The sequence below is a fragment of the Terrapene carolina genome, unplaced genomic scaffold, assembly GCF_002925995.2.
Source record: "Terrapene carolina triunguis isolate 2854851 unplaced genomic scaffold, T_m_triunguis-2.0 Scaffold67, whole genome shotgun sequence".
Taxonomy (NCBI): Eukaryota; Metazoa; Chordata; order Testudines; family Emydidae; genus Terrapene; species Terrapene triunguis.
In genome coordinates this window covers 3,878,085-3,896,222 of record NW_020664418.1, presented here as the reverse complement: position 1 = coordinate 3,896,222, position 18,138 = coordinate 3,878,085, and the positions used below count along the sequence as shown (strand labels likewise).

The window sequence follows — 18,138 nt, the reverse complement described above, 5'->3', positions numbered from 1 at the left end:
GGATGCAGGCCCGCCCACTCCACTGCGCAGGGCCGGCTCCAGGCACCAGCTTACCAAGCAGGTGCTTGGGGCAGCCACTTCGGAGAGGGGCGGCACGTCCTGCTGTTCGGCGGCCGGTCCCTCACTCCCGCTCGGAGCGAAGGACCTCCCGCCGAATTGCCACAGCAGATTGCAATCGCGGCTTTTTTTTTTTGGCTGCTTGGGGCGGCCAAAACCCTGGAGCCGGCCCTGCCACTGCGTCCCAGCCCGGGGCCCTAACAGCGGCAGGCAGCCTGCTGCTGTGTCAGTGGGGATCCTGGCCGCAACACACTGACATCGGCTCTGGGTGTGCCGCAGCCAGACTAGGGTCGACTGCCCCTGGGCTACTTCCTACCTCCTCCTCTAGCAGTACCTGCGTCTAGTTGGTGTCCTCCACGGAATCAAGCACCATGGGCTCCTCAGGGTACTCGGCGAGCGGTAGGCTTGGCAGCTCCTCTGGGTCGCTTCTCACCAGCTTCTCCGGGGTCTGGTCGTCATCAGGCCTTGACTGGTATGGCCAGTCCTCGGGTCGGTCACAGGCTGCAGGAGTCTCCCCAGCGGGAGCTAGGCCCCCAGCGTCTGGCTTCTCCGGCGGCCAGGCAGCTTCTGAGCCCTGGGGTGGGGCTTTTATACTTCCTGTCCTGCGCTTTGACCTTTGGGGGGCAGGCGCAGGCTCCAGTGGCTCCGCCCACTTTGGCATCCGGAGGGGCTCGTCCCTCTCTGGGGTGGCTGAGAGCCAGGCCGCCTCACTACAAACAGTTACAAAGGTGAGTAACCGTCTTTTCTTCGAGTGCTTGCTCATATCGATTCCAATTAGATGACTCCCAAGCCTTACCTAGGCGGTGGGGTCGGAGTGAAGTACTGTGGATTGTAGGACTGCTCTACCGAACGCCGCATCGTCTCTGGCCTGCCTAATGATGGCATAGTGCGAGGCAAATGTAAGTACTGACAACCAAGTGGCGGCTCTGCAGATCTCCTGAACTGGTATATGGGCCAGGAATGCTGCCGACGAGGCTTGAGCCCTCGTGGAGTGAACCGTGATAGAAGGGATCGGGACCCCCGCTAAATCATAGCAAGCATGAATACAAGATGTGATCCATGAAGAGATCCGCTGGGAGGACACCAGGAGGCCCTTCATCTGGTCCGCTACCACGACGAAGAGCTGCGTCGTTTTCCGGAAAGACTTTGTACGCTCAATGTAGAAGGCGAGAGCCCTACGAACATCGAGGGAGTGCAGCTGCTGTTCCCGACTACTGACATGCAGTTTCAGGTAGAAAACCGGAAGGAAGATGTCTTGGTCGATATGAAAAGACGACACCACCTTGGGAAGGAAGGCAGGATGAGGTCGTAGCTGCACCTTGTCCTTATGGAAGATCGTGTAAGGTGGTTCCGAGGTAAGAGCCTTGAGCTCGGAGCCACGCCTCGCCGAAGTGATAGCAACGAGGAAAGCTGTCTTCCAAGAGAGGTATAAGAGGGAACATGTGGCCAATGGTTCAAAAGTGGCCCCCGTAAGCCTGGAAAGGAGCAGGTTAAGGACCCACGTGGGTACTGGCTGTCGAACCTGTGGGTAGAGGCGGTCTAGTCCCTTGAGGAACCTACCAACCATGGGGTTGGCGAAGACAGAACGGCCATTCACTCCCAGGTGGAAGGCTGAGACGGCTGCCAGATGAACTCTGATAGAAGATATCGCCAGGCCCTACCATTTCAGGCTCAGTAGATAGTCCAGGATGAGAGGTACAGACGCTTGGATGGGGGCCGTCTCATGGAGAGAACACCAACAAGAGAATCACTTCCATTTAGCCATATACGTGGCCCGAGTGGAAGGTTTCCTGCACCAAACGAGAGCAGAGGAGCTCTGAGTGGCTCAGCCATGCAGCATCCACGCCGTGATGTGGAGGGACCGAAGGTCAGGGTGACAGAGGCAGCCGTGATCCTGAGTGATCAGATCTGGAAAGAGGGGCAGCGGGACTGGGGCATCCACGGAGATCTCCAACAGCGTGGTGTACCAATGCTGCCTGGGCCACGCCGGGGCGACCAGGATCAGACATGTCTTGTCCCTGTGCACCTTGAGCAAGACCTTGTATACCAGGGGAAACGGCGGGAAGGCGTAAAACAGTCAGCTTGTCCACAGAAGCAGGAAGGCGTCTGTGAGGGAGCCCGGAGAGCGACCTTGAAGGGAACAGAATGCCAGGCATTTCCGATTGCCGCGTGAGGCAAACAGATCGACCTGGGGAAACCCCCACTTCAGGAAGATGGTATGGATCACATCTGGGCATATTGACCACTCGTGGGATTGGAAGGATCTGCTGAGGCGGTCCGCCAATGTGTTCTGGACCTCTGGGAGGAAAGATGCCACCAGGTGAATGGAGTGGGCTATGCAGAATTCCCACAGTCGAATGGCCTCCTGACAAAGGGGGTAGGACCGAGGGCCACCTTGTTTGTTGATGTAGAACATGGCCGTGGTATTGTCTGTGAGGACTGCTACACAATGACCATGCAGCTGCTCCTGGAAAGCTTGACAAGCCAGACGAACAGCCAACAACTCTCGAAGAGAGATCTGACTGGGTCCAGAGACATTGTGTCTGGGTGTCCCCGAGATGGGCACCCCATTCCAGGGCTGACGCGTCTGTGACAAGGGATAAGGAGGACTGAGGGGTGTGGAATGGAACTCCTTCGCACACCAGCCATGGGTCCAGCCACCATTGGAGGGAGGCCAGGACTCTCTGGGACAGTGACCACAAGGTTCAGGTTGTCTCGGCCTGGGCGATAGACAGATGCCAGCCATGCCTGAAGAGGGCAGAGCCATAGCCTGGCATACCTGGTTACGTATGTGCAGGAAGCCATATGGCCCAGAAGACTCAGGCACGTTCTTGCTGTCGAGATTGGGAAGTTTTGAAGGCTCACGATGAGAGTCGACAAAGTTTGGAAGCGAGCATCTGGTAGGAGGGCTTGTGCGCACCCCGAGTCCAGGACCACCCCAATAAGTTCTATTCTCTGAGTCAGTTCTAGCGTCGACTTCTCCATGTTGAGGAGGAGGCCTAACTGACGGAACGTGAGCATGACGAGTTGGAGGTGAGACTGTACTTGATCCTTGGTACGTCCTCGGATAAGCCAGTCGTCGAGATACGGGTATACCTATACACGTCGTCGATGGAGGAAGTCTGCCACAACCGCCATACATTTGGTGAACACCTGAAGGGCCGTGGAGAGACCGAAGGGAAGGACCACGAACTGATAGTGTTTGTGGTTGACAACAAAGCGCAGGAAACGTCTGTGTGCCGGATGAATCGTGATGTGGAAATACACGTCCTTCATGTCGAGGGCGGCGTACCAGTCTCCAGGATCTGGGGAAGGTATGATGGTGCCCAAGGTGACCATGCGGAACTTCAACTTTACCATGAATTTGTTGAGTCCGCGCAGGTCCAGGATAGGTCACAGCCTGCCCTTTGCCTTGGGGATTAGGAAGTAATGAGAGTAAAACCCCCTGCCCCTTAGCTCCCTTGGAACCTCCTCGATCGCTCCCATGGCAAGGACCATCCACACCTCCTGGATGAGAAGTTGCTCATGAGAAGGGTCCCTGAAGAGGGATGAGGAGGAAGGATAGGATAGTGGGGAAAAAGAAAATTGGAGAGAGTATCCCCTTTCCACCGTGCGAAGGACCCAACGATCCATAGTTATGAGCGACCAAGCATGGTGGAAATGGGATAAACGATTCAGGAAGGGTGGGGAAGGATCCAGAATGAGGTCTAGTACACTGTCCTCGGGCATCCCTTCAAAAGTTTTGCTTAGGGCCTGCCGAGGGTTTGGACGGGCCCTGGCTCTGCCTTGACTGGTGGTTAGAGGGTTTCCTCCTGCCACCACAGCCCCGCCTCCTGTAAAAATCCTGCCTTGGCCGAGGAGGGGGATAGGATTGTTGAAGCTGGGGCTTAAAGGGTTTTCGTTGGGTAGCTGGCCTGTGCATGCCCAACAATTTCATTATGACCCTTGAATTTGAGAGATTTTGGAGACTTCATTCTGTCTTCTGTGAGAACAGGCCTTCGCCCTCGAATGGAAGGTCCTGTAATGTCTGCTCAAGCTCCGGCGGAAAAACAGACGTTTGAAGCCAGGTGACATGCCACATTGCAATCCCTGAGGAAAGAGTGCAAGCAGTGGAGTCTGCGGGTCTAACGAGGCCTGCAAGGAGGTCCGTGCCACCATTTTGCCCTCTTCCACTAGGGCCCCAAACTCCTCACTGGACTCCGATGGAACCAGCTCTTTGAACTTCTGCATGGAGTTCCACGAATTATAGTTATAATGGCTCAGGAGCGCCTGCTGGTTTGCGATCCTGAGCTGAAGTCCGCCCACGGAGTAGACCTTGCGCCCGAATAGATCAAGGCGTTTAGCCTCCTTCGATTTGGGTGCAGGAGCCTGTTGCCCGTGACTCTCCTTTTCGCTCACTGAGGCCACCACCAGTGAACAGGGCTGTGAGTGTTTGAACAAATAGTCAGACCCCTTAGAGGGGACATAGTACTTTCGCTCCACCTCTTTAGCCATCGGAGGAAAGGACGCAGGTGTCTGCCAGATTGTTCTGGCCGTGGCCTGGATGGTCCGAATGATCGGTAGGGCAACCCTGGATGGAGCCTCTGTTGACAAATATAACCTCCTCCGCTTGGAGGTTCATGTTATGTGCCACCCTACGTAAGAGGTCAGGGTGGGCATGGAGGTCTATTGGAGGGGGACCCAAAATGGCCATTCCCACCACCGCCTCATCCAGTGACGATGAGGAAGGGGCCACGGGAGGAAGAGGATCGTCTGGGGCCTCTTGCTGGGTTGTGACCCGTGGATTGGGGCCAGCTACCTCTGTGTCCGGATCAGGCACAGGAGTTGGGAGAGGGTCCGGAGGCGGGAGGGACATCCCTGCGGCCTCCATACCCCCAGAAGCAGGATGGTTGACAGTGGCCTCTGGCACTTGCGACTCGGAAGGGGCTGAGCGAGATGCCCCAGAAGGAGCACCTTGGGCCTGGTGGTATGCCCAAGGCGTCCAAAAGGGCCACTGAGTAGACCCCTGAACAGGACCTTGTCCCTGCACCTGCCAGTGACCAGTCCCAGGGTCCAGGTAGCTGTGGTCTGAGCGGCAGCGGTCCGAAACATGGGACCCTGCGTCCGATCCCGTCGAACGAGAGGCAGAACGAGAGGGCCACGGTGGTGCTAAGTGGGATTACGCTGGTTCATGACAGCACGACGTGGATCGGTGCTGCAAGGCTGGAAAGCGGCGCCATGACATTGGGGAGTGGTGCCGGGACCGAGACCAGTGCCGAGGTCTAGACCTTGTCTGCGACGACGACCACCGACGGGAACGGCGTCTGGATCTGGACCTGCTCCTGGACAGAAACTGGCGTACAGACCGGTGCCGGGAGTCTGAACGGTGCTGCAAGTATGACCGGTGCCGCGGAGAACGAATGGCGCTGAAAACAGGAACGGGGCCGGCAGATGAATAAGGGCTGGTTTGCCCCGTGAAGGTAACCACGCGGACCGGTGCTGGAGCCTTAGACTGTTGAGGCGATGCTGACACGATCATGGCAATCAGATCCCTTGCCGCCGCAAAAGTATCTGTCATGGAAGGAAGCTGGACCTCGACCACGCTGCGAGTCGGGGAGTCCAGGTGCACTGGACTCAATGGCTCCGCCCTTGGTGCCGGAGTCAACGGTGCCGAGGCCACCGCCTGTGTTCCCTGGCTTCTGCTGTGGGACGGGGATCTGCAGGCGCATCCGGAAGAGGCAAAGTCTGTTGAGGTGGACCAGCCCTTTCCGGGGGGGGGGAGGGAGAGAGAAACCCCTAAAAACTACAACTACTAGACTAAACTACAACTATCACTATAACACTGTAACAACTGTGTACAAACAGCAATAAGAGCGCTAGGGAGAGTGGAGTGTTGGCTAAACCGAGCTCCACAGTTCCAACGACCGTCACGGGTGGTAAGAAGGAACTGAGGGGGCGCTGGGCCACCTGGGATATATATCCAGCGCCATGAAGGTGCCACTCCAGGGGGCTCCACAGCCGACCCACCGGGTGTTGCTAGGGTAAAAATTCTCCGATGATCGTGCACGCGGCGCACACCTAACCCTAACTGGAATCGATATGAGCAAGGACTCGAAGAAGAACAAGGCGCAATGGTCTCAGGTTGCAGTGGGGGAGGTTTAGGTTGGATATTAGGAAACACTATTTCACTAGGAGGGTGGTGAAGCACTGGAATGGGTTACCTAGAGAGGTGGTGGAATCTTCACCCTTAGAGGTTTTTAAGGCCCAGCTTGACAAAGCCCTGGCTGGGATGATTTAGTTGGGGTTGGTCCTGCTTTGAGCAGGGGGCTGGACTACATGATCTCCTGAGGTCTCTTCCAACCCTAATCTTCTATGGTTCTATGACGTGGAGTTTCTTTATCTCCATGGCTATACTAGCATCTGATAGCACTGAAGAATTGGAGATAAACACCAATGCTGTGGACCAACATATTCTGAGACACACACCCTCACTAGTGGGCAGCAACAAACAGTAAGAGGACCACCTCTGGATTTACCAATTTAATAATTGAAACTTTAGGAAGCATTATGCATGTTAAAGAAGCAAGTCCAAGGCTCAGTAACCTCAATGTACATTGTCCTTCTAACCGGCAGCCCCTAGTCTGTCTCCTTGGTGCACAGATTTCCTTGACTAAAGGGCTCTCTCCTTGTAGCTGCATCCCTGGGGTTCTTCTCCACTCATGTTCAGACTGATTATTCTTCATCTCATCAGCCACTCTCAGGCTAGGTCTACACTACAGCGCGGTTCCGACCTAAGATACGCAACTTCAGCTACGTGAATACCGTAGCTGAAGTTGCGTATTTTAGGTCGGCTTACCTGGCGGTGAGGACGGGGGAAAGCCGACCGCTGCCGCGCTGCCGCCGACTCCGCTGCCGCCTCTTGTCGAGGTGGATTTCCGGAGTCGACGGCAGAGCGATCAGGGATCGATTTTACCGCGTCCTCACGAGACGCGGTAAGTCGATCCCCGATAAACCGATTGCTACCCGCCGGATCGGCGGGTAGTGAAGACGTAGCCTCATGGCCTACAACATACACAACTGGCTCTGCCACAGTGGTGCCTCCTGCTGTTGTTCTCAGAACATTACACATGCCTCTCACACATTCTGGCCATACCATCCAAAGAGGAAACTTCGCTCCTCGTTCCTGCATCATCCAAATTCTTCATGCCTCCTCCCCCGTCCAGTGCTTGTCCAAATGAAGACCACTCACCATGTGCTGTTTCATAAAAGACTTCCCTTTTATTGCCTCTCTTTGCCATATATTCATCTAGGCCAGGGGTCTCCAAACTACGGCTGCAGGCCGGATCCGGCCCGGGGCTTCCATTTGTCCGGCCCTCCAACCAACAGGGTAGAAGAGAACAGCAGAGTAGGCACCCCGAGCAGGCAGGGGGAGGGGCCGCCGGCAGCAGCTCACGCGAGGCTGCAGCACAGCTGAGCTGTGCAGAGGGGTGAGTGCCTCTGGGAGCCAGTGTCCCCCCAAAAGGAGAGCCAACTAAGGGGAGAGTTGCTGCTGCAGCCAAGCAGGTACAGGGAGAAGCAAACAGGCAGGCTGCCGCAGAGTAGGCACGCCGATCAGGCAGGGGGAGGGGCTGCCGGTGTAGTGAAGGATACTGCTCTGCTAGAAACGTGCTACTTACGGTGTAGTGAGCATGCTTCACTACACCAGCAGCCGCTCGCCCGGGTTGGGTGGGGTGGGGGGTAGCTCAGCTGAGCTGTGCGGAGGAGTGAGTGCCTCTGGGAGCCAGTGTCCCCCCCAAAAGGGGAGCCAACTTAGGGGAGAGTTGCTGCTGCGGCCGAGCAGGTACAGGGAGAAGCAAACAGGCAGGCTGCAGCTGAGTAGGCACGCTGAGCAGGCAGGGGGAGGGGCTCGCGCGTGTGTGTGTGGGGGGGGGGGGGAATAGCTCAGCTGAGCTGTGGGGAGGGGTGAGTGCCCCCGGGAGACAGTGAGTGTCCCCGCAAAAGGGGAGCTAACTTAGGGGAGAGTTGCTGCTGTAACGGACCCCTGCCTCTTAGAGTAAAAATACAAGCCGATGCTTAATTACATCTCCAATAAATGGAGTAAAAAAGATGGAAATTAACAATTTCATAATGGTTAAATTTTAACTACAGCACTAATAGAACCAAACAGTATTTGTATGATACAAATGTGTGAGTTTTTAGAAATAAAATAAAAAAAAATTATGTGAAATGATTTTTAATGCATTGACAAATATTTTGTGTGATTTCACAGTACCTGCATCGGTTAACTTTTATACCTGATTTAGAATTTAATGCAACACTGAGACAGTAAAATAGTGTTGTTTTTTAACGGTTTTGCATATATTTGCATATATTTAATTTCTTTCACAGTCGCTTTGGCCCGCGAAGCCCATTCAAAAATCTAATATGGCCCTCGTCTCATAAAGTTTGGAGACCCCTGTATTATATGCCTTGCAGCGGTGATACACCAAAATGAATGGCCTTCAGGCAACCTCCCACTTAAGGGGAAGCTGGTGTTCTAATCAAGCATAAACCATAGAAACAGAGGATTTCACCGTAAAGATCACCCATTGTCAGGTGCCAACCTATATATGGCAAACCTGAGAAGGATCTGGATTTTGAAACAGAATTCAGGGCCGACCTTTTACTAGACAATTGGCTTTTTCTCTTTTCTACCACTTCAGCCCATAAGCCCCATACCTCCTTAGTCTGTCCTCTCTCTTTTATCATGCCACCTTCCCTTCTCTCATGGGAGCACAGCAAACTGTACTGACTGAAACCAGTCCAACTGTGGATCATCTGGAGGAGATTTCTAACACAGATTTTGAGCTTGTGTTCTTCCCATGATAACAGGGAGTTTTGTGCCTGAGGGATCCTTCATTCTGCACTAGGCAGAGGAAGCAAGGATCCAATGATTGCTCTTACACCAGTGTCTCCACCACATTAACATGTACCATAGGTCTATGCAGCTTTAATTACACAAGCTCTTTAACCCAGAGTCTCTCTTCACTTCTCGAGAAGTTACATGAAGGAGAGTAAATAGCATATTTACAAAAGATAAAAGCAAGTACCTGTTTCCAGTGTGCTCCAGTCGGGGGTCCTGGCACATGTCCAGCTCTGGCGTAGAGTCTACGATATCCTGAACATCAGACCATTCATCACTGCTACCCATTCCTACAGAAAATAATGCACAGATAAGAGACAGATCCAGAAGAAAAGAAGGCCAACAGTTGTTCCACTCTAGGGACTGTATTCTCTGACTGGTCTTAAGCCTCTTTGGGTATCAAAAAGGATCATGGGGAGCACTCTCAAGATTGCTATGGTACCATGTGCAAGGTGTTAAAAAAGTTAGAGTGTAGATGGATTTCTAGTGAGTCACAAACTACAGCTGGAAAGGCGTGTTTCAAAATTCCTGGGGAAAGGTAGAGGTGGCATCTACCATCATGAATAGGTGTGAGAAACAGGGGATTCTTGGAAGCGTGCCAGTGGCAATACCATCAGCCAGTGGGGTAACTAGGCTGGGGTAATGAAGTACTTCTGGATATTAAACTTTTAAAATAGCTCCAGAATTCTAAAGGTAAAATTGTTTTAAATTAGGTCATCTTTTTTGGGCACAGTTAAGGTCAATTAAGAAAGATTCAACACCAAATAATGTCCTTTTAATCTCGCAGTAAAAACCTCCCTCTCATTTTGCAACATTATAAAAGATATAAAAACATACAGTAATTTAATTTATTCTATAACAAAAATTATTAGTGTTATAAATCATGACTGAATCACTTTAAATAGGAACAACTTGAGTATACAAATTCTCATGCTTACATCTGATTTAACTGTTAATTATAGTGAAATTGTGAAGTGGAAGTAGCAATGTACTGTATACATGCAACCTAATCTGTTTCTAATGTGATGCATGTTCTGGAGTCATTATTTGATGAACGAAGAAAGATGAGGCTCCAAATGACTTATAGAGTATGCAACAAATTAAACTGTTTTAGAACCCAGTCTTGAAGTTGTTCCATACAGGCAGACTCCACATAAGCAACAGGGTCTGCCTACACAGAAATTCTTGCAGGATCCAGGCCTTAGTTCATAAACAACACTAGAATTTCAACTGCACCAGATTTGGGGTTTATTGACCCTGTAAAACAGCTTCAGTGTTGGAATACAGTAACTCCACTTAAAGTCATCCCAATTAATGTCGTTTCGTTGTTACGTTGCTGATCAATTAGAGAACATGCTCATTTAAAGTTGTGCAATGCTCCCTTATAACACTGTTTGGCAGCTGCCTGCTTTGTCCACTGCTTGCAGAAAGAGCAGCCCATTGGAGGTAGCTAGTGGGGGCTTGGAACCAGGGTGGACAGGCAGCCCCCCCATCAGCTCCCCGCTCCCCTAAGTTCCCTGTGCGGCAGCCGCCCAGCAGGCTATCAATTGCCAGCAGTTCAGCTGTCCCTCCCCCCACTGCCATGTGCTGCTCCTGCCCTCTGCCTTGGAGCTGCTCCCGGGAGCCTCTTGCGTGCTGTGCGGGGCGGGGGGGCGGGGAGAGGGGAAAGAGGGGGGGCTAATATCAGGGTGTCCCCCTCCCCCCTGCTCCTGCCTGCTTACCCCATCTCCATGGCGGGGGGGAACACATGACAGGGCTCAGGACGGAGGGGGCGTGCTGGCAGCAGCTGCTGTCTCAACTTCCTGGTCTACTTGAAAAAACAATCTATTTAGAGAAGTTCAGCGTACTTAAAGGGGCAATGCGCATCTCTCTCTCTCACACACACACACACAGGGTGTGTATCTCTGTCTCTGTCTGCCATGCTGTCTCCCCTCCCTCCATTCGTGCTGCCTTGTAGAGTATGAGGCTACATTAACAACGTGTTAACCCTTGAGGGACCAGCCGAGTTCTAGTTCATCATTTAGCAGTAAGGCATTCCCTGGGAAATAGCCCACCCTCTGTCTCCACCACCTCAACCAAGCTTCACAATCATCATTGCTGTGTACAGTATTAAATTATTTGTTTAAAACTTATACTGTGTATACATATATATAATATAGTCTTTTGTCTGGTGAAAAAAATTTCCCTGGAACCTAACCCCCCCATTTACATTAATTCTTATGGGGAAATTGGATTCGCTTAACATCATTTTGCTTAAAGTCACATTTTTCAGGAACATAACTACAACATTAAGCGAGGAGTTACTGTATACAAAACCCATGATACCTTTATAGTATTCATTTCATTGCTTCAGGTTGTCAATGTGCAACACTTGGCAACATTCGTCACGTTTTAAGACAAAACATGGTGTGCATCTGTTGCCAGAACAGGGCTCCTTATACCAATGGTTCTCAAGTTTCTAATTTTTAAAAAAAGTTGAGGAAGATTTCCCCAAACAATGAAAATGGTTATGATTTTACAAGGAAAATCCAGCCCCTCTCCACTCCTTTCGGAACACTGGACCTCGGTTTCAGAAACCTGTCTTCTCCATTCTGCTCTGATGCACTTGTATCATCCACATTTTAACTCTAGCTGCAAAAAACACACAATACTGAAATTTCAAGTCATCCATATTTGCCCCCAGCACTGAGTGCTGCTCCTAGGTTTCATTTATTAAGGACATGGCAGAAATAACAGCTGTGGCAAAAGTTTCAGCTATCAAGCTTGAACATGGTCCATAAAAAGGTGTTCAGTTCCCTTGAATTGCTCTAGGGATGTATTAGCAGGAGAGTAGTAAGCAAGACACAAGAAGTAATTCTTCTACTCTACTCAGCACTGATAAGGCCTCAACTGGAATACTGCGTCCAGTGGGTACCATGGTGTAGGAAATATGTGGACAAATTGGAGAAAGTTCAGAGAAGAGGAACAAAAATGATTGAAGGTCTAGAAAACATGACCTATGACGAAAGATCGAAAAAAATTCTTTGGTTCAGTCTGGAAAAGAGAAGACGGGGGGGGCGGGGAGGAGGGGCGTGTCAGGGAAATATATCAGTGGTCATGTACATAAAAGGTTGTTATAAAGAGGAGAGTGATAAATTGTTCTTATCTACTGAGGACAGGACAAGAAATAATGGGCTGAAATTGCAGCAAGGGAGTTTTAGGTTAGACCTTAGGAAAAACTTCCTGTCAGGGTGGTTAAGGATTGGAACAAATTACCTCAGGAGGTTGTGGAATCTCTATCAAAACACCTGTCAGGGATGGTCTAGATAGTACTTATTCCTCCCTCTCTCAGTGCAGGGGACTGGACTAGATAACCTATTGAGGTTCCTTCCAGTCCTACATTTCTATGATTCTAATATCTTCAACAGAGTTATAGTAGGGATGAATTAGCCTCTGTGTATTAAACTATATGCCTTTAATATCCAGGCCCCAAATTCTGCCCTCAGATACATGTTGACTTCAGATGGAGTTGTACCCACATATCTGAGGGCAGATTTTGGACCCAGAAGATCTACTGAAGTGTTAATTAGGTTTGATGTTGCATGCACTCCTCTATAATAGCTTAGGAGCTCATGTCCCATTTACCCCAAATTCTAAAGTCTATTTGTGCATGGTAAAAAGCAGCAGATTTTATGCATCTATTATGGACTGACAAGAATCTTCGTTCTCAGGGTTTTTTTTTTCTGGCCCGTTCATTCAGATACTTTCTCCTAAGCAGTTCACGTGGATCAAATTAATCCAACCCAATGCAATTCCATTAGCCTTCATGGAAATGGAAGACACTCCTCCAGGCTACATTGATGATGACTCCCCAGTACAAACTTTCTAACCAATAACCAGCAGGTCTAGCAGCAATTTTACACGTGACTATACTGAAAATTATTTAAAGTGCGTTGGAGCTGCAGCCCTCTGCTGCTTCCTGTAGTGGACTGCAATGTATTTGGCACGGGCAGAGGGAAGACATGCTGCAAAACAGATTTAACCTGAGTGTAAATACATTGTCACTATTGGAATTACACCAGCGATGGCCTCGTATGTTTACTACCAACTTTCTCTTGCTATCAACTTTCTCTTGCTATGAGTCAACAGTGTGAACTTGTAGCCAAGAAGGCTAACGGCATATTGGGCTGCATTAGTAGGAGCATTGCCAGCATATCGAGGGACGTGATTATTCCCCTCTACCCAGCACTGGTGAGGCCACATCTGGAATACTGCATCCAGTTTTGGGCCCCCCACTACAGAAAGGATGTGGACAAATTGGAGAGAGTCCAACGGAGGGCAACAAAAATCATTAGGGGGCTGGGGCTTACGAGGAGAGGCTGAGGGAAGTGGTCTTATTTAGTCTGCAGAAGAGTGGTGGGGGATTTGATAGTAGTCTTCAACTACCTGAAGGGGGGGTTCCAAAGAGGATGGAGCTAGGTTGTCCACAGTGGTAGCAGATGAAAGAACAAGGAGCAATGGTCTCAAGTTGCAGTGGGGGAGGTCTAGGTTGGATATTAGGAAAAACTATTTCACTAAGAGGGTGGTGAAGCACTGGAATGGGTTATCTAGGGAGGTGGTGGAATCTCCATCCTTAGAGGTTTTTTAAGGCCCAACTTGACAAAGCCCTGGCTGGCATGATTTAGTTGGGGTTGGTCCTGCTTTGAGCAGGGGATTGGACTAGATGACCTGAGGTCTCTTCCAGCCCTATGTGACGTTGCACTCCATATGTTTTATGGAAATATGCTAATGAGTGTTAATATAATGTAACTGGAATATGCTTCATGCAAAAGGTCTCTTGTAAGGTATCATTACAAAGCTTATAATCTACTGAGTGTATTCATCCTATATGTATGTATGTATCATATCAGCTAGAAATATGAAGTATTACTCTGGAGTCCTATTGTAACTATGCAAAGTGTGGGTCATTAATGGTGACTTAGGATCTTGATGGCTCCCATTAACTAGGAAGGGTAGGAACCCAGAGAGAGAAAGAATTCCCGCCTTGTGCCAAAGATATAAAAGGGGGCGGAACAGAACAAAGGTGACGGCAGTCATGAGAAAACCCCTACTTACCACCTGAGCTGGAACTAACAAGAACTGTACCACGGGAAAGGATTGGGCCCAGACTAAGAAGGAGTCTAGTCTGTGACAGAAGCTGATTGGAACATCTCTGAGGGTGAGATTTACCTGTATTCAGGCTCTTAAATGTATTAGCCTTAGACTTGCGTGTTTTGTTTTATTTTTCTTGGTAACTTACTTTGTTCTGTCTGTTATTACTTGAAACCACTTAAATCCTACTTTTTATACTTAATAAAATCACTTTTGTTTATTAGTAAACCCAGAGTATAAGTGATTAATACCTGGGGGAGAAAACAGCTGTGCATATCTATCAGTGTTATAGAGGGCAGACACTTTATGAGTTTACCCTGTATAAGCTTTATACAGAGTAAAACAGATTTATTTGGGGTTTGGATCCCATTGGGAACTGGGTGTCTGGGTGCTGGAGATAGGTGACTTGCTGAGCAGTTTTTGGTTAAAGTCTGCAGCTTTGGGGGCATGGACCAGACCTGGGTCTGTGTTGCAGCAGACTAGTGTGTCTGGCTCAACAAGGCAGGGTTCTGGAGTCCCAAGCTGGCAGTGGAAAACGGGCTCAGAGGTAATTCCAGCATGTCAGATGACGGTCCCAAGAGGGTCTCTGTGACCAAACACATCACACCCTAATAGTCTATGATTCTATGACAGTTCTTGCCAACCCATACAGGCCAGTGATGGAGAGTGGAGAGAGCCGAGACTTCTATGTCTCTCTCCCAGTGCTGATACTTATATTTACTGTGCTGGCTTAACTGACATCATTAAAATGATACTGATTTATTGGTTAGGCTCTCAGTATGTAAGTACTTCTTGAGGAACTACATTGCCCTCTGCCAGCCAGGGGAGTGTGATCCTGGTAGCAAGCAGGCTGCTAATATAACTACAAAATGAGATTTCAACACTGGCATCCTCAGTCAAAGGCTACAGCACAAGATTTTTCTACTGTTTTGTGGTTTCACTTTGTCAGGAACTCATTTGGGAGCTTTCAGAAGAAATTTCCTCTAAGTCAGTTGCAATAAACTTGGAAATTGGCTCCATGTCAATGAATCTTTTTTTTCCCTCCACAAAGCATGCCACTGTCCAAAAAGCAAGCACAGTCCTACCATCAAGCATAAATGAGCATATCACCCACCTTTATTCCCCTACTTCCAACTGTACCCTTAATAAACAGAGAGCATTGTTTTTCAGTTGAACTAAGCTAGTTACTCCTTCAGTCCCTCCAGACCTCTTCTGGTATTTGATTTTACAATGCCCATGTATGCCTTTTATTAAAGTGGGCATGCAACAGGTTGGCTAGCAAAGAATATATACAGAAGAATACACCTGCCATACCTATGCTGACATTCCTCATCTCCTGGGTGACCTGCACTTCCATGTTCCTGCTGTTCCGCTTTTCCCGTGCCCTCTTATTGTTCTTGGGTGTTCCACTGTAGTCACTGATGGGTTGCAGACTCTCATTTAGGGGTGTGACAGCAGCAGAGGGCACAGATGAGGTTGGTGTGTTGGACTTTGTCCCAGTGGTGCTTGGAGTGGCAGCTGCAGAAGACTGCCCAGATTCAGACATTTCATCATTTGGGCACTATGACAATACAAAGAAGGAGAAAACAGAAAGGAAAAAGTGCATCTATATGTTTCAGATAATTTCTTATTTACTGGATTGATGAATGCCTTGTAGCAAATTATGGAAAATGAGTACCACAAACTGAACACCCAGAGCTTATTGTGCCTGCTTAGCACTGCAAATGAACAGCAAGTTCCTGTACAGAACTCAGCAAGCAAATCCTACCTGGTATAAATACAGATCCCCCTCTTTCTTTATTACCAACACAGATGGCATTTCAGGTCTTCAGAAGTTACGTGAGATATAAGGTCTACTCATAACGGAATGTGACCTGATTTTCAAAGGTGAAAAACAGCTGCAGCTTCCCTTGACTTCACTGGGATTTATGGGTGCTCAACACTTCTGAAAATCAGGCCAATGTCTTCCAAGATACCCAGTGCAAGAAGGAAAGCACAATCATTTCTGGAAAGCAATACAGCCTTCTATGAAGCGGCTTCATAGATGCTCTGGATCCATCATTACAGTAGTTCACTGGCACAGAACTTGTTTAATAGATTTCTAATGCTACCACTTCATTTGAAGGGACAGGTAAATATTTTTGATACTAGGCAGCTTAAGTAAAGTGGGTATTCAAGCTGAAATGGTCTTACTTCACTAGTAGGGGAGAGCTACATGTCTGTATTAGCTCACGTAGAAGACAGCCAGGCATGGACCCAGGATGACAACACATGTGGTTCTCCCCAACTGGATGAAAGACAGGACCAAGAGTTTAGAAATCAAAAGATGTCATAAATAACCCCTTGAGATGTATTTCCAACCTGAAATGTGCTCAAACCAAGTCCCTGTTCAACATAAATTATGGCCCCATTCCTCATCCTACCACATCCTGAAAAATACAGGAAACTTTCAAGGATACTATAGCATTTGATGCTGCACTCCCTGCTTGCCAATTAAGAAAGCACTGTTTCAGACTCAGCCAGTTCACCTTCTCATCAGACCCAAATGAGATCTCCCAAGTCTTCTTGGCAGGGTTTCTAACCGTTCACCCCCACTACCTCCCAAGGCCACTTAAAGCTTTTCCTGAAAGAGGATAGCAAAGTGAACTTCTAGAGCAACATATTACAATGTTTTCCAGTTGGGTGGAAAAGCTATTTGATATATACCCACCCCCCAATTTCCTTACTATAGTTATTGCCATCCCTATTTGCATCTTCTCTTCTGTGCAGTTGCTAGGATGCTTCTGCTTCTACTTAGTTTGTTAATTACTCTTTAAAACTAGGTACTACCTTAGGCCTCACAGTCTTGGAACTGTGATATTGTCTGCACCTCCGTTTTTTGGAAGTCTGTGTTCTACAGTCCTTCTTCCTAACAATTTCATGATGCAACAAAACAGTTCCAAGTGGGATGGGAATGAAGATAGTGAAAAAATGGCAATGTAACCCTTGGCAGCCATGCATTCTTAAAAAACAAAACAAAACAAAAAAAAAAACAACCATACCCGTTATTGACATACTACTTTAATTAGAAAGACATTGAAGTCTCCCTGTCCATGTTCATTCCTACAGTATCCTGCTGGATACTGCAGTAAGGAAACCAAGTGTCCTGTGCCACACCCATTTCCTGATTATTTACGGTGCAGACACTGAAATTGAATTTGTTTATTTTTTTACAATGTTGCTATCAAATTTTAACCACTTTTTTTGCTTGACCTTTTTGGATTGTGAGCCCAAACAGCACACCCACTTCTCCTGTACGGATGTTCAAATCATCATCCTGGTGCATTAAATGGTCATTTGTGAAGCTACTTACTGATTTGGGCATCAAATTTGAAATATGGACATTTTACTTAGGCTGCTATATTTGAACATTAGACTTCTCACAACTTTTTAAAATTCCTATTCTGGGTGCTTCCATTCTAATGTGCAAGGGCAAAGTATTAAATCAGAGGGTTTCGTGGACAACTCCAATGCATTGGGACTTACGTTACTTTGACAAACACCTGCCACTGCACTCCCAACGCTCGGAAGCAAAGGGGCTAAAAATGCACCATTATTCAGTGTAAAATGTAAATAAAACCACATTCAAAAACACTAAACCACCAATGCCATGGGTGCTACTCCTATTCCAAAAGCATGCCCCATGCACTGCTGCTTATTTATATAATCCTCCACTCAAAACACACTCATGGGATAACCACCATGGTCTACCACACACCGTCGGTTACGCTTCTTAATTCATAGAATCATAGAATATCAGGGTTGGAAGGGACCTCAGGAGGTCATCCAGTCCAACCCCCTGCTCAAAGCAGGACCAATTCCCAACTAAATCATCCCAGACAGGGCTTTGTCAAGCCTGACCTTAAAAACCTCTAAGGAAGGAGATTCCTAGGTAACCCATTCCAGTGCTTCACCACCCTCCTAGTGAAAAAGATTTTCCTAATATCCAACCTAAACCTCCCCCACTGCAACTTGAGGCCATTACTCCTTGTTCTGTCATCTGCTACCACTGAGAACAGTCTAGATCCATC

General features: G+C 48.6%; 1 protein-coding gene across 1 annotated transcript in view; it reads right to left on the bottom strand.

The window, feature by feature from the left end:
• MAPK8IP3 (mitogen-activated protein kinase 8 interacting protein 3) overlaps nt 1-18,138 on the bottom strand; it is a 312,779-nt gene that overhangs the window by 204,892 nt on the left and 89,749 nt on the right. The window contains exons 7-8 of the mRNA XM_026648192.2: nt 15,383-15,629; nt 9,126-9,228 (exon numbers count right to left, since the gene is read on the bottom strand). Of these exons, the coding sequence (XP_026503977.1) occupies nt 9,126-9,228; nt 15,383-15,629 (350 nt within the window). The remainder of the gene's footprint in view (nt 1-9,125; nt 9,229-15,382; nt 15,630-18,138) is intronic.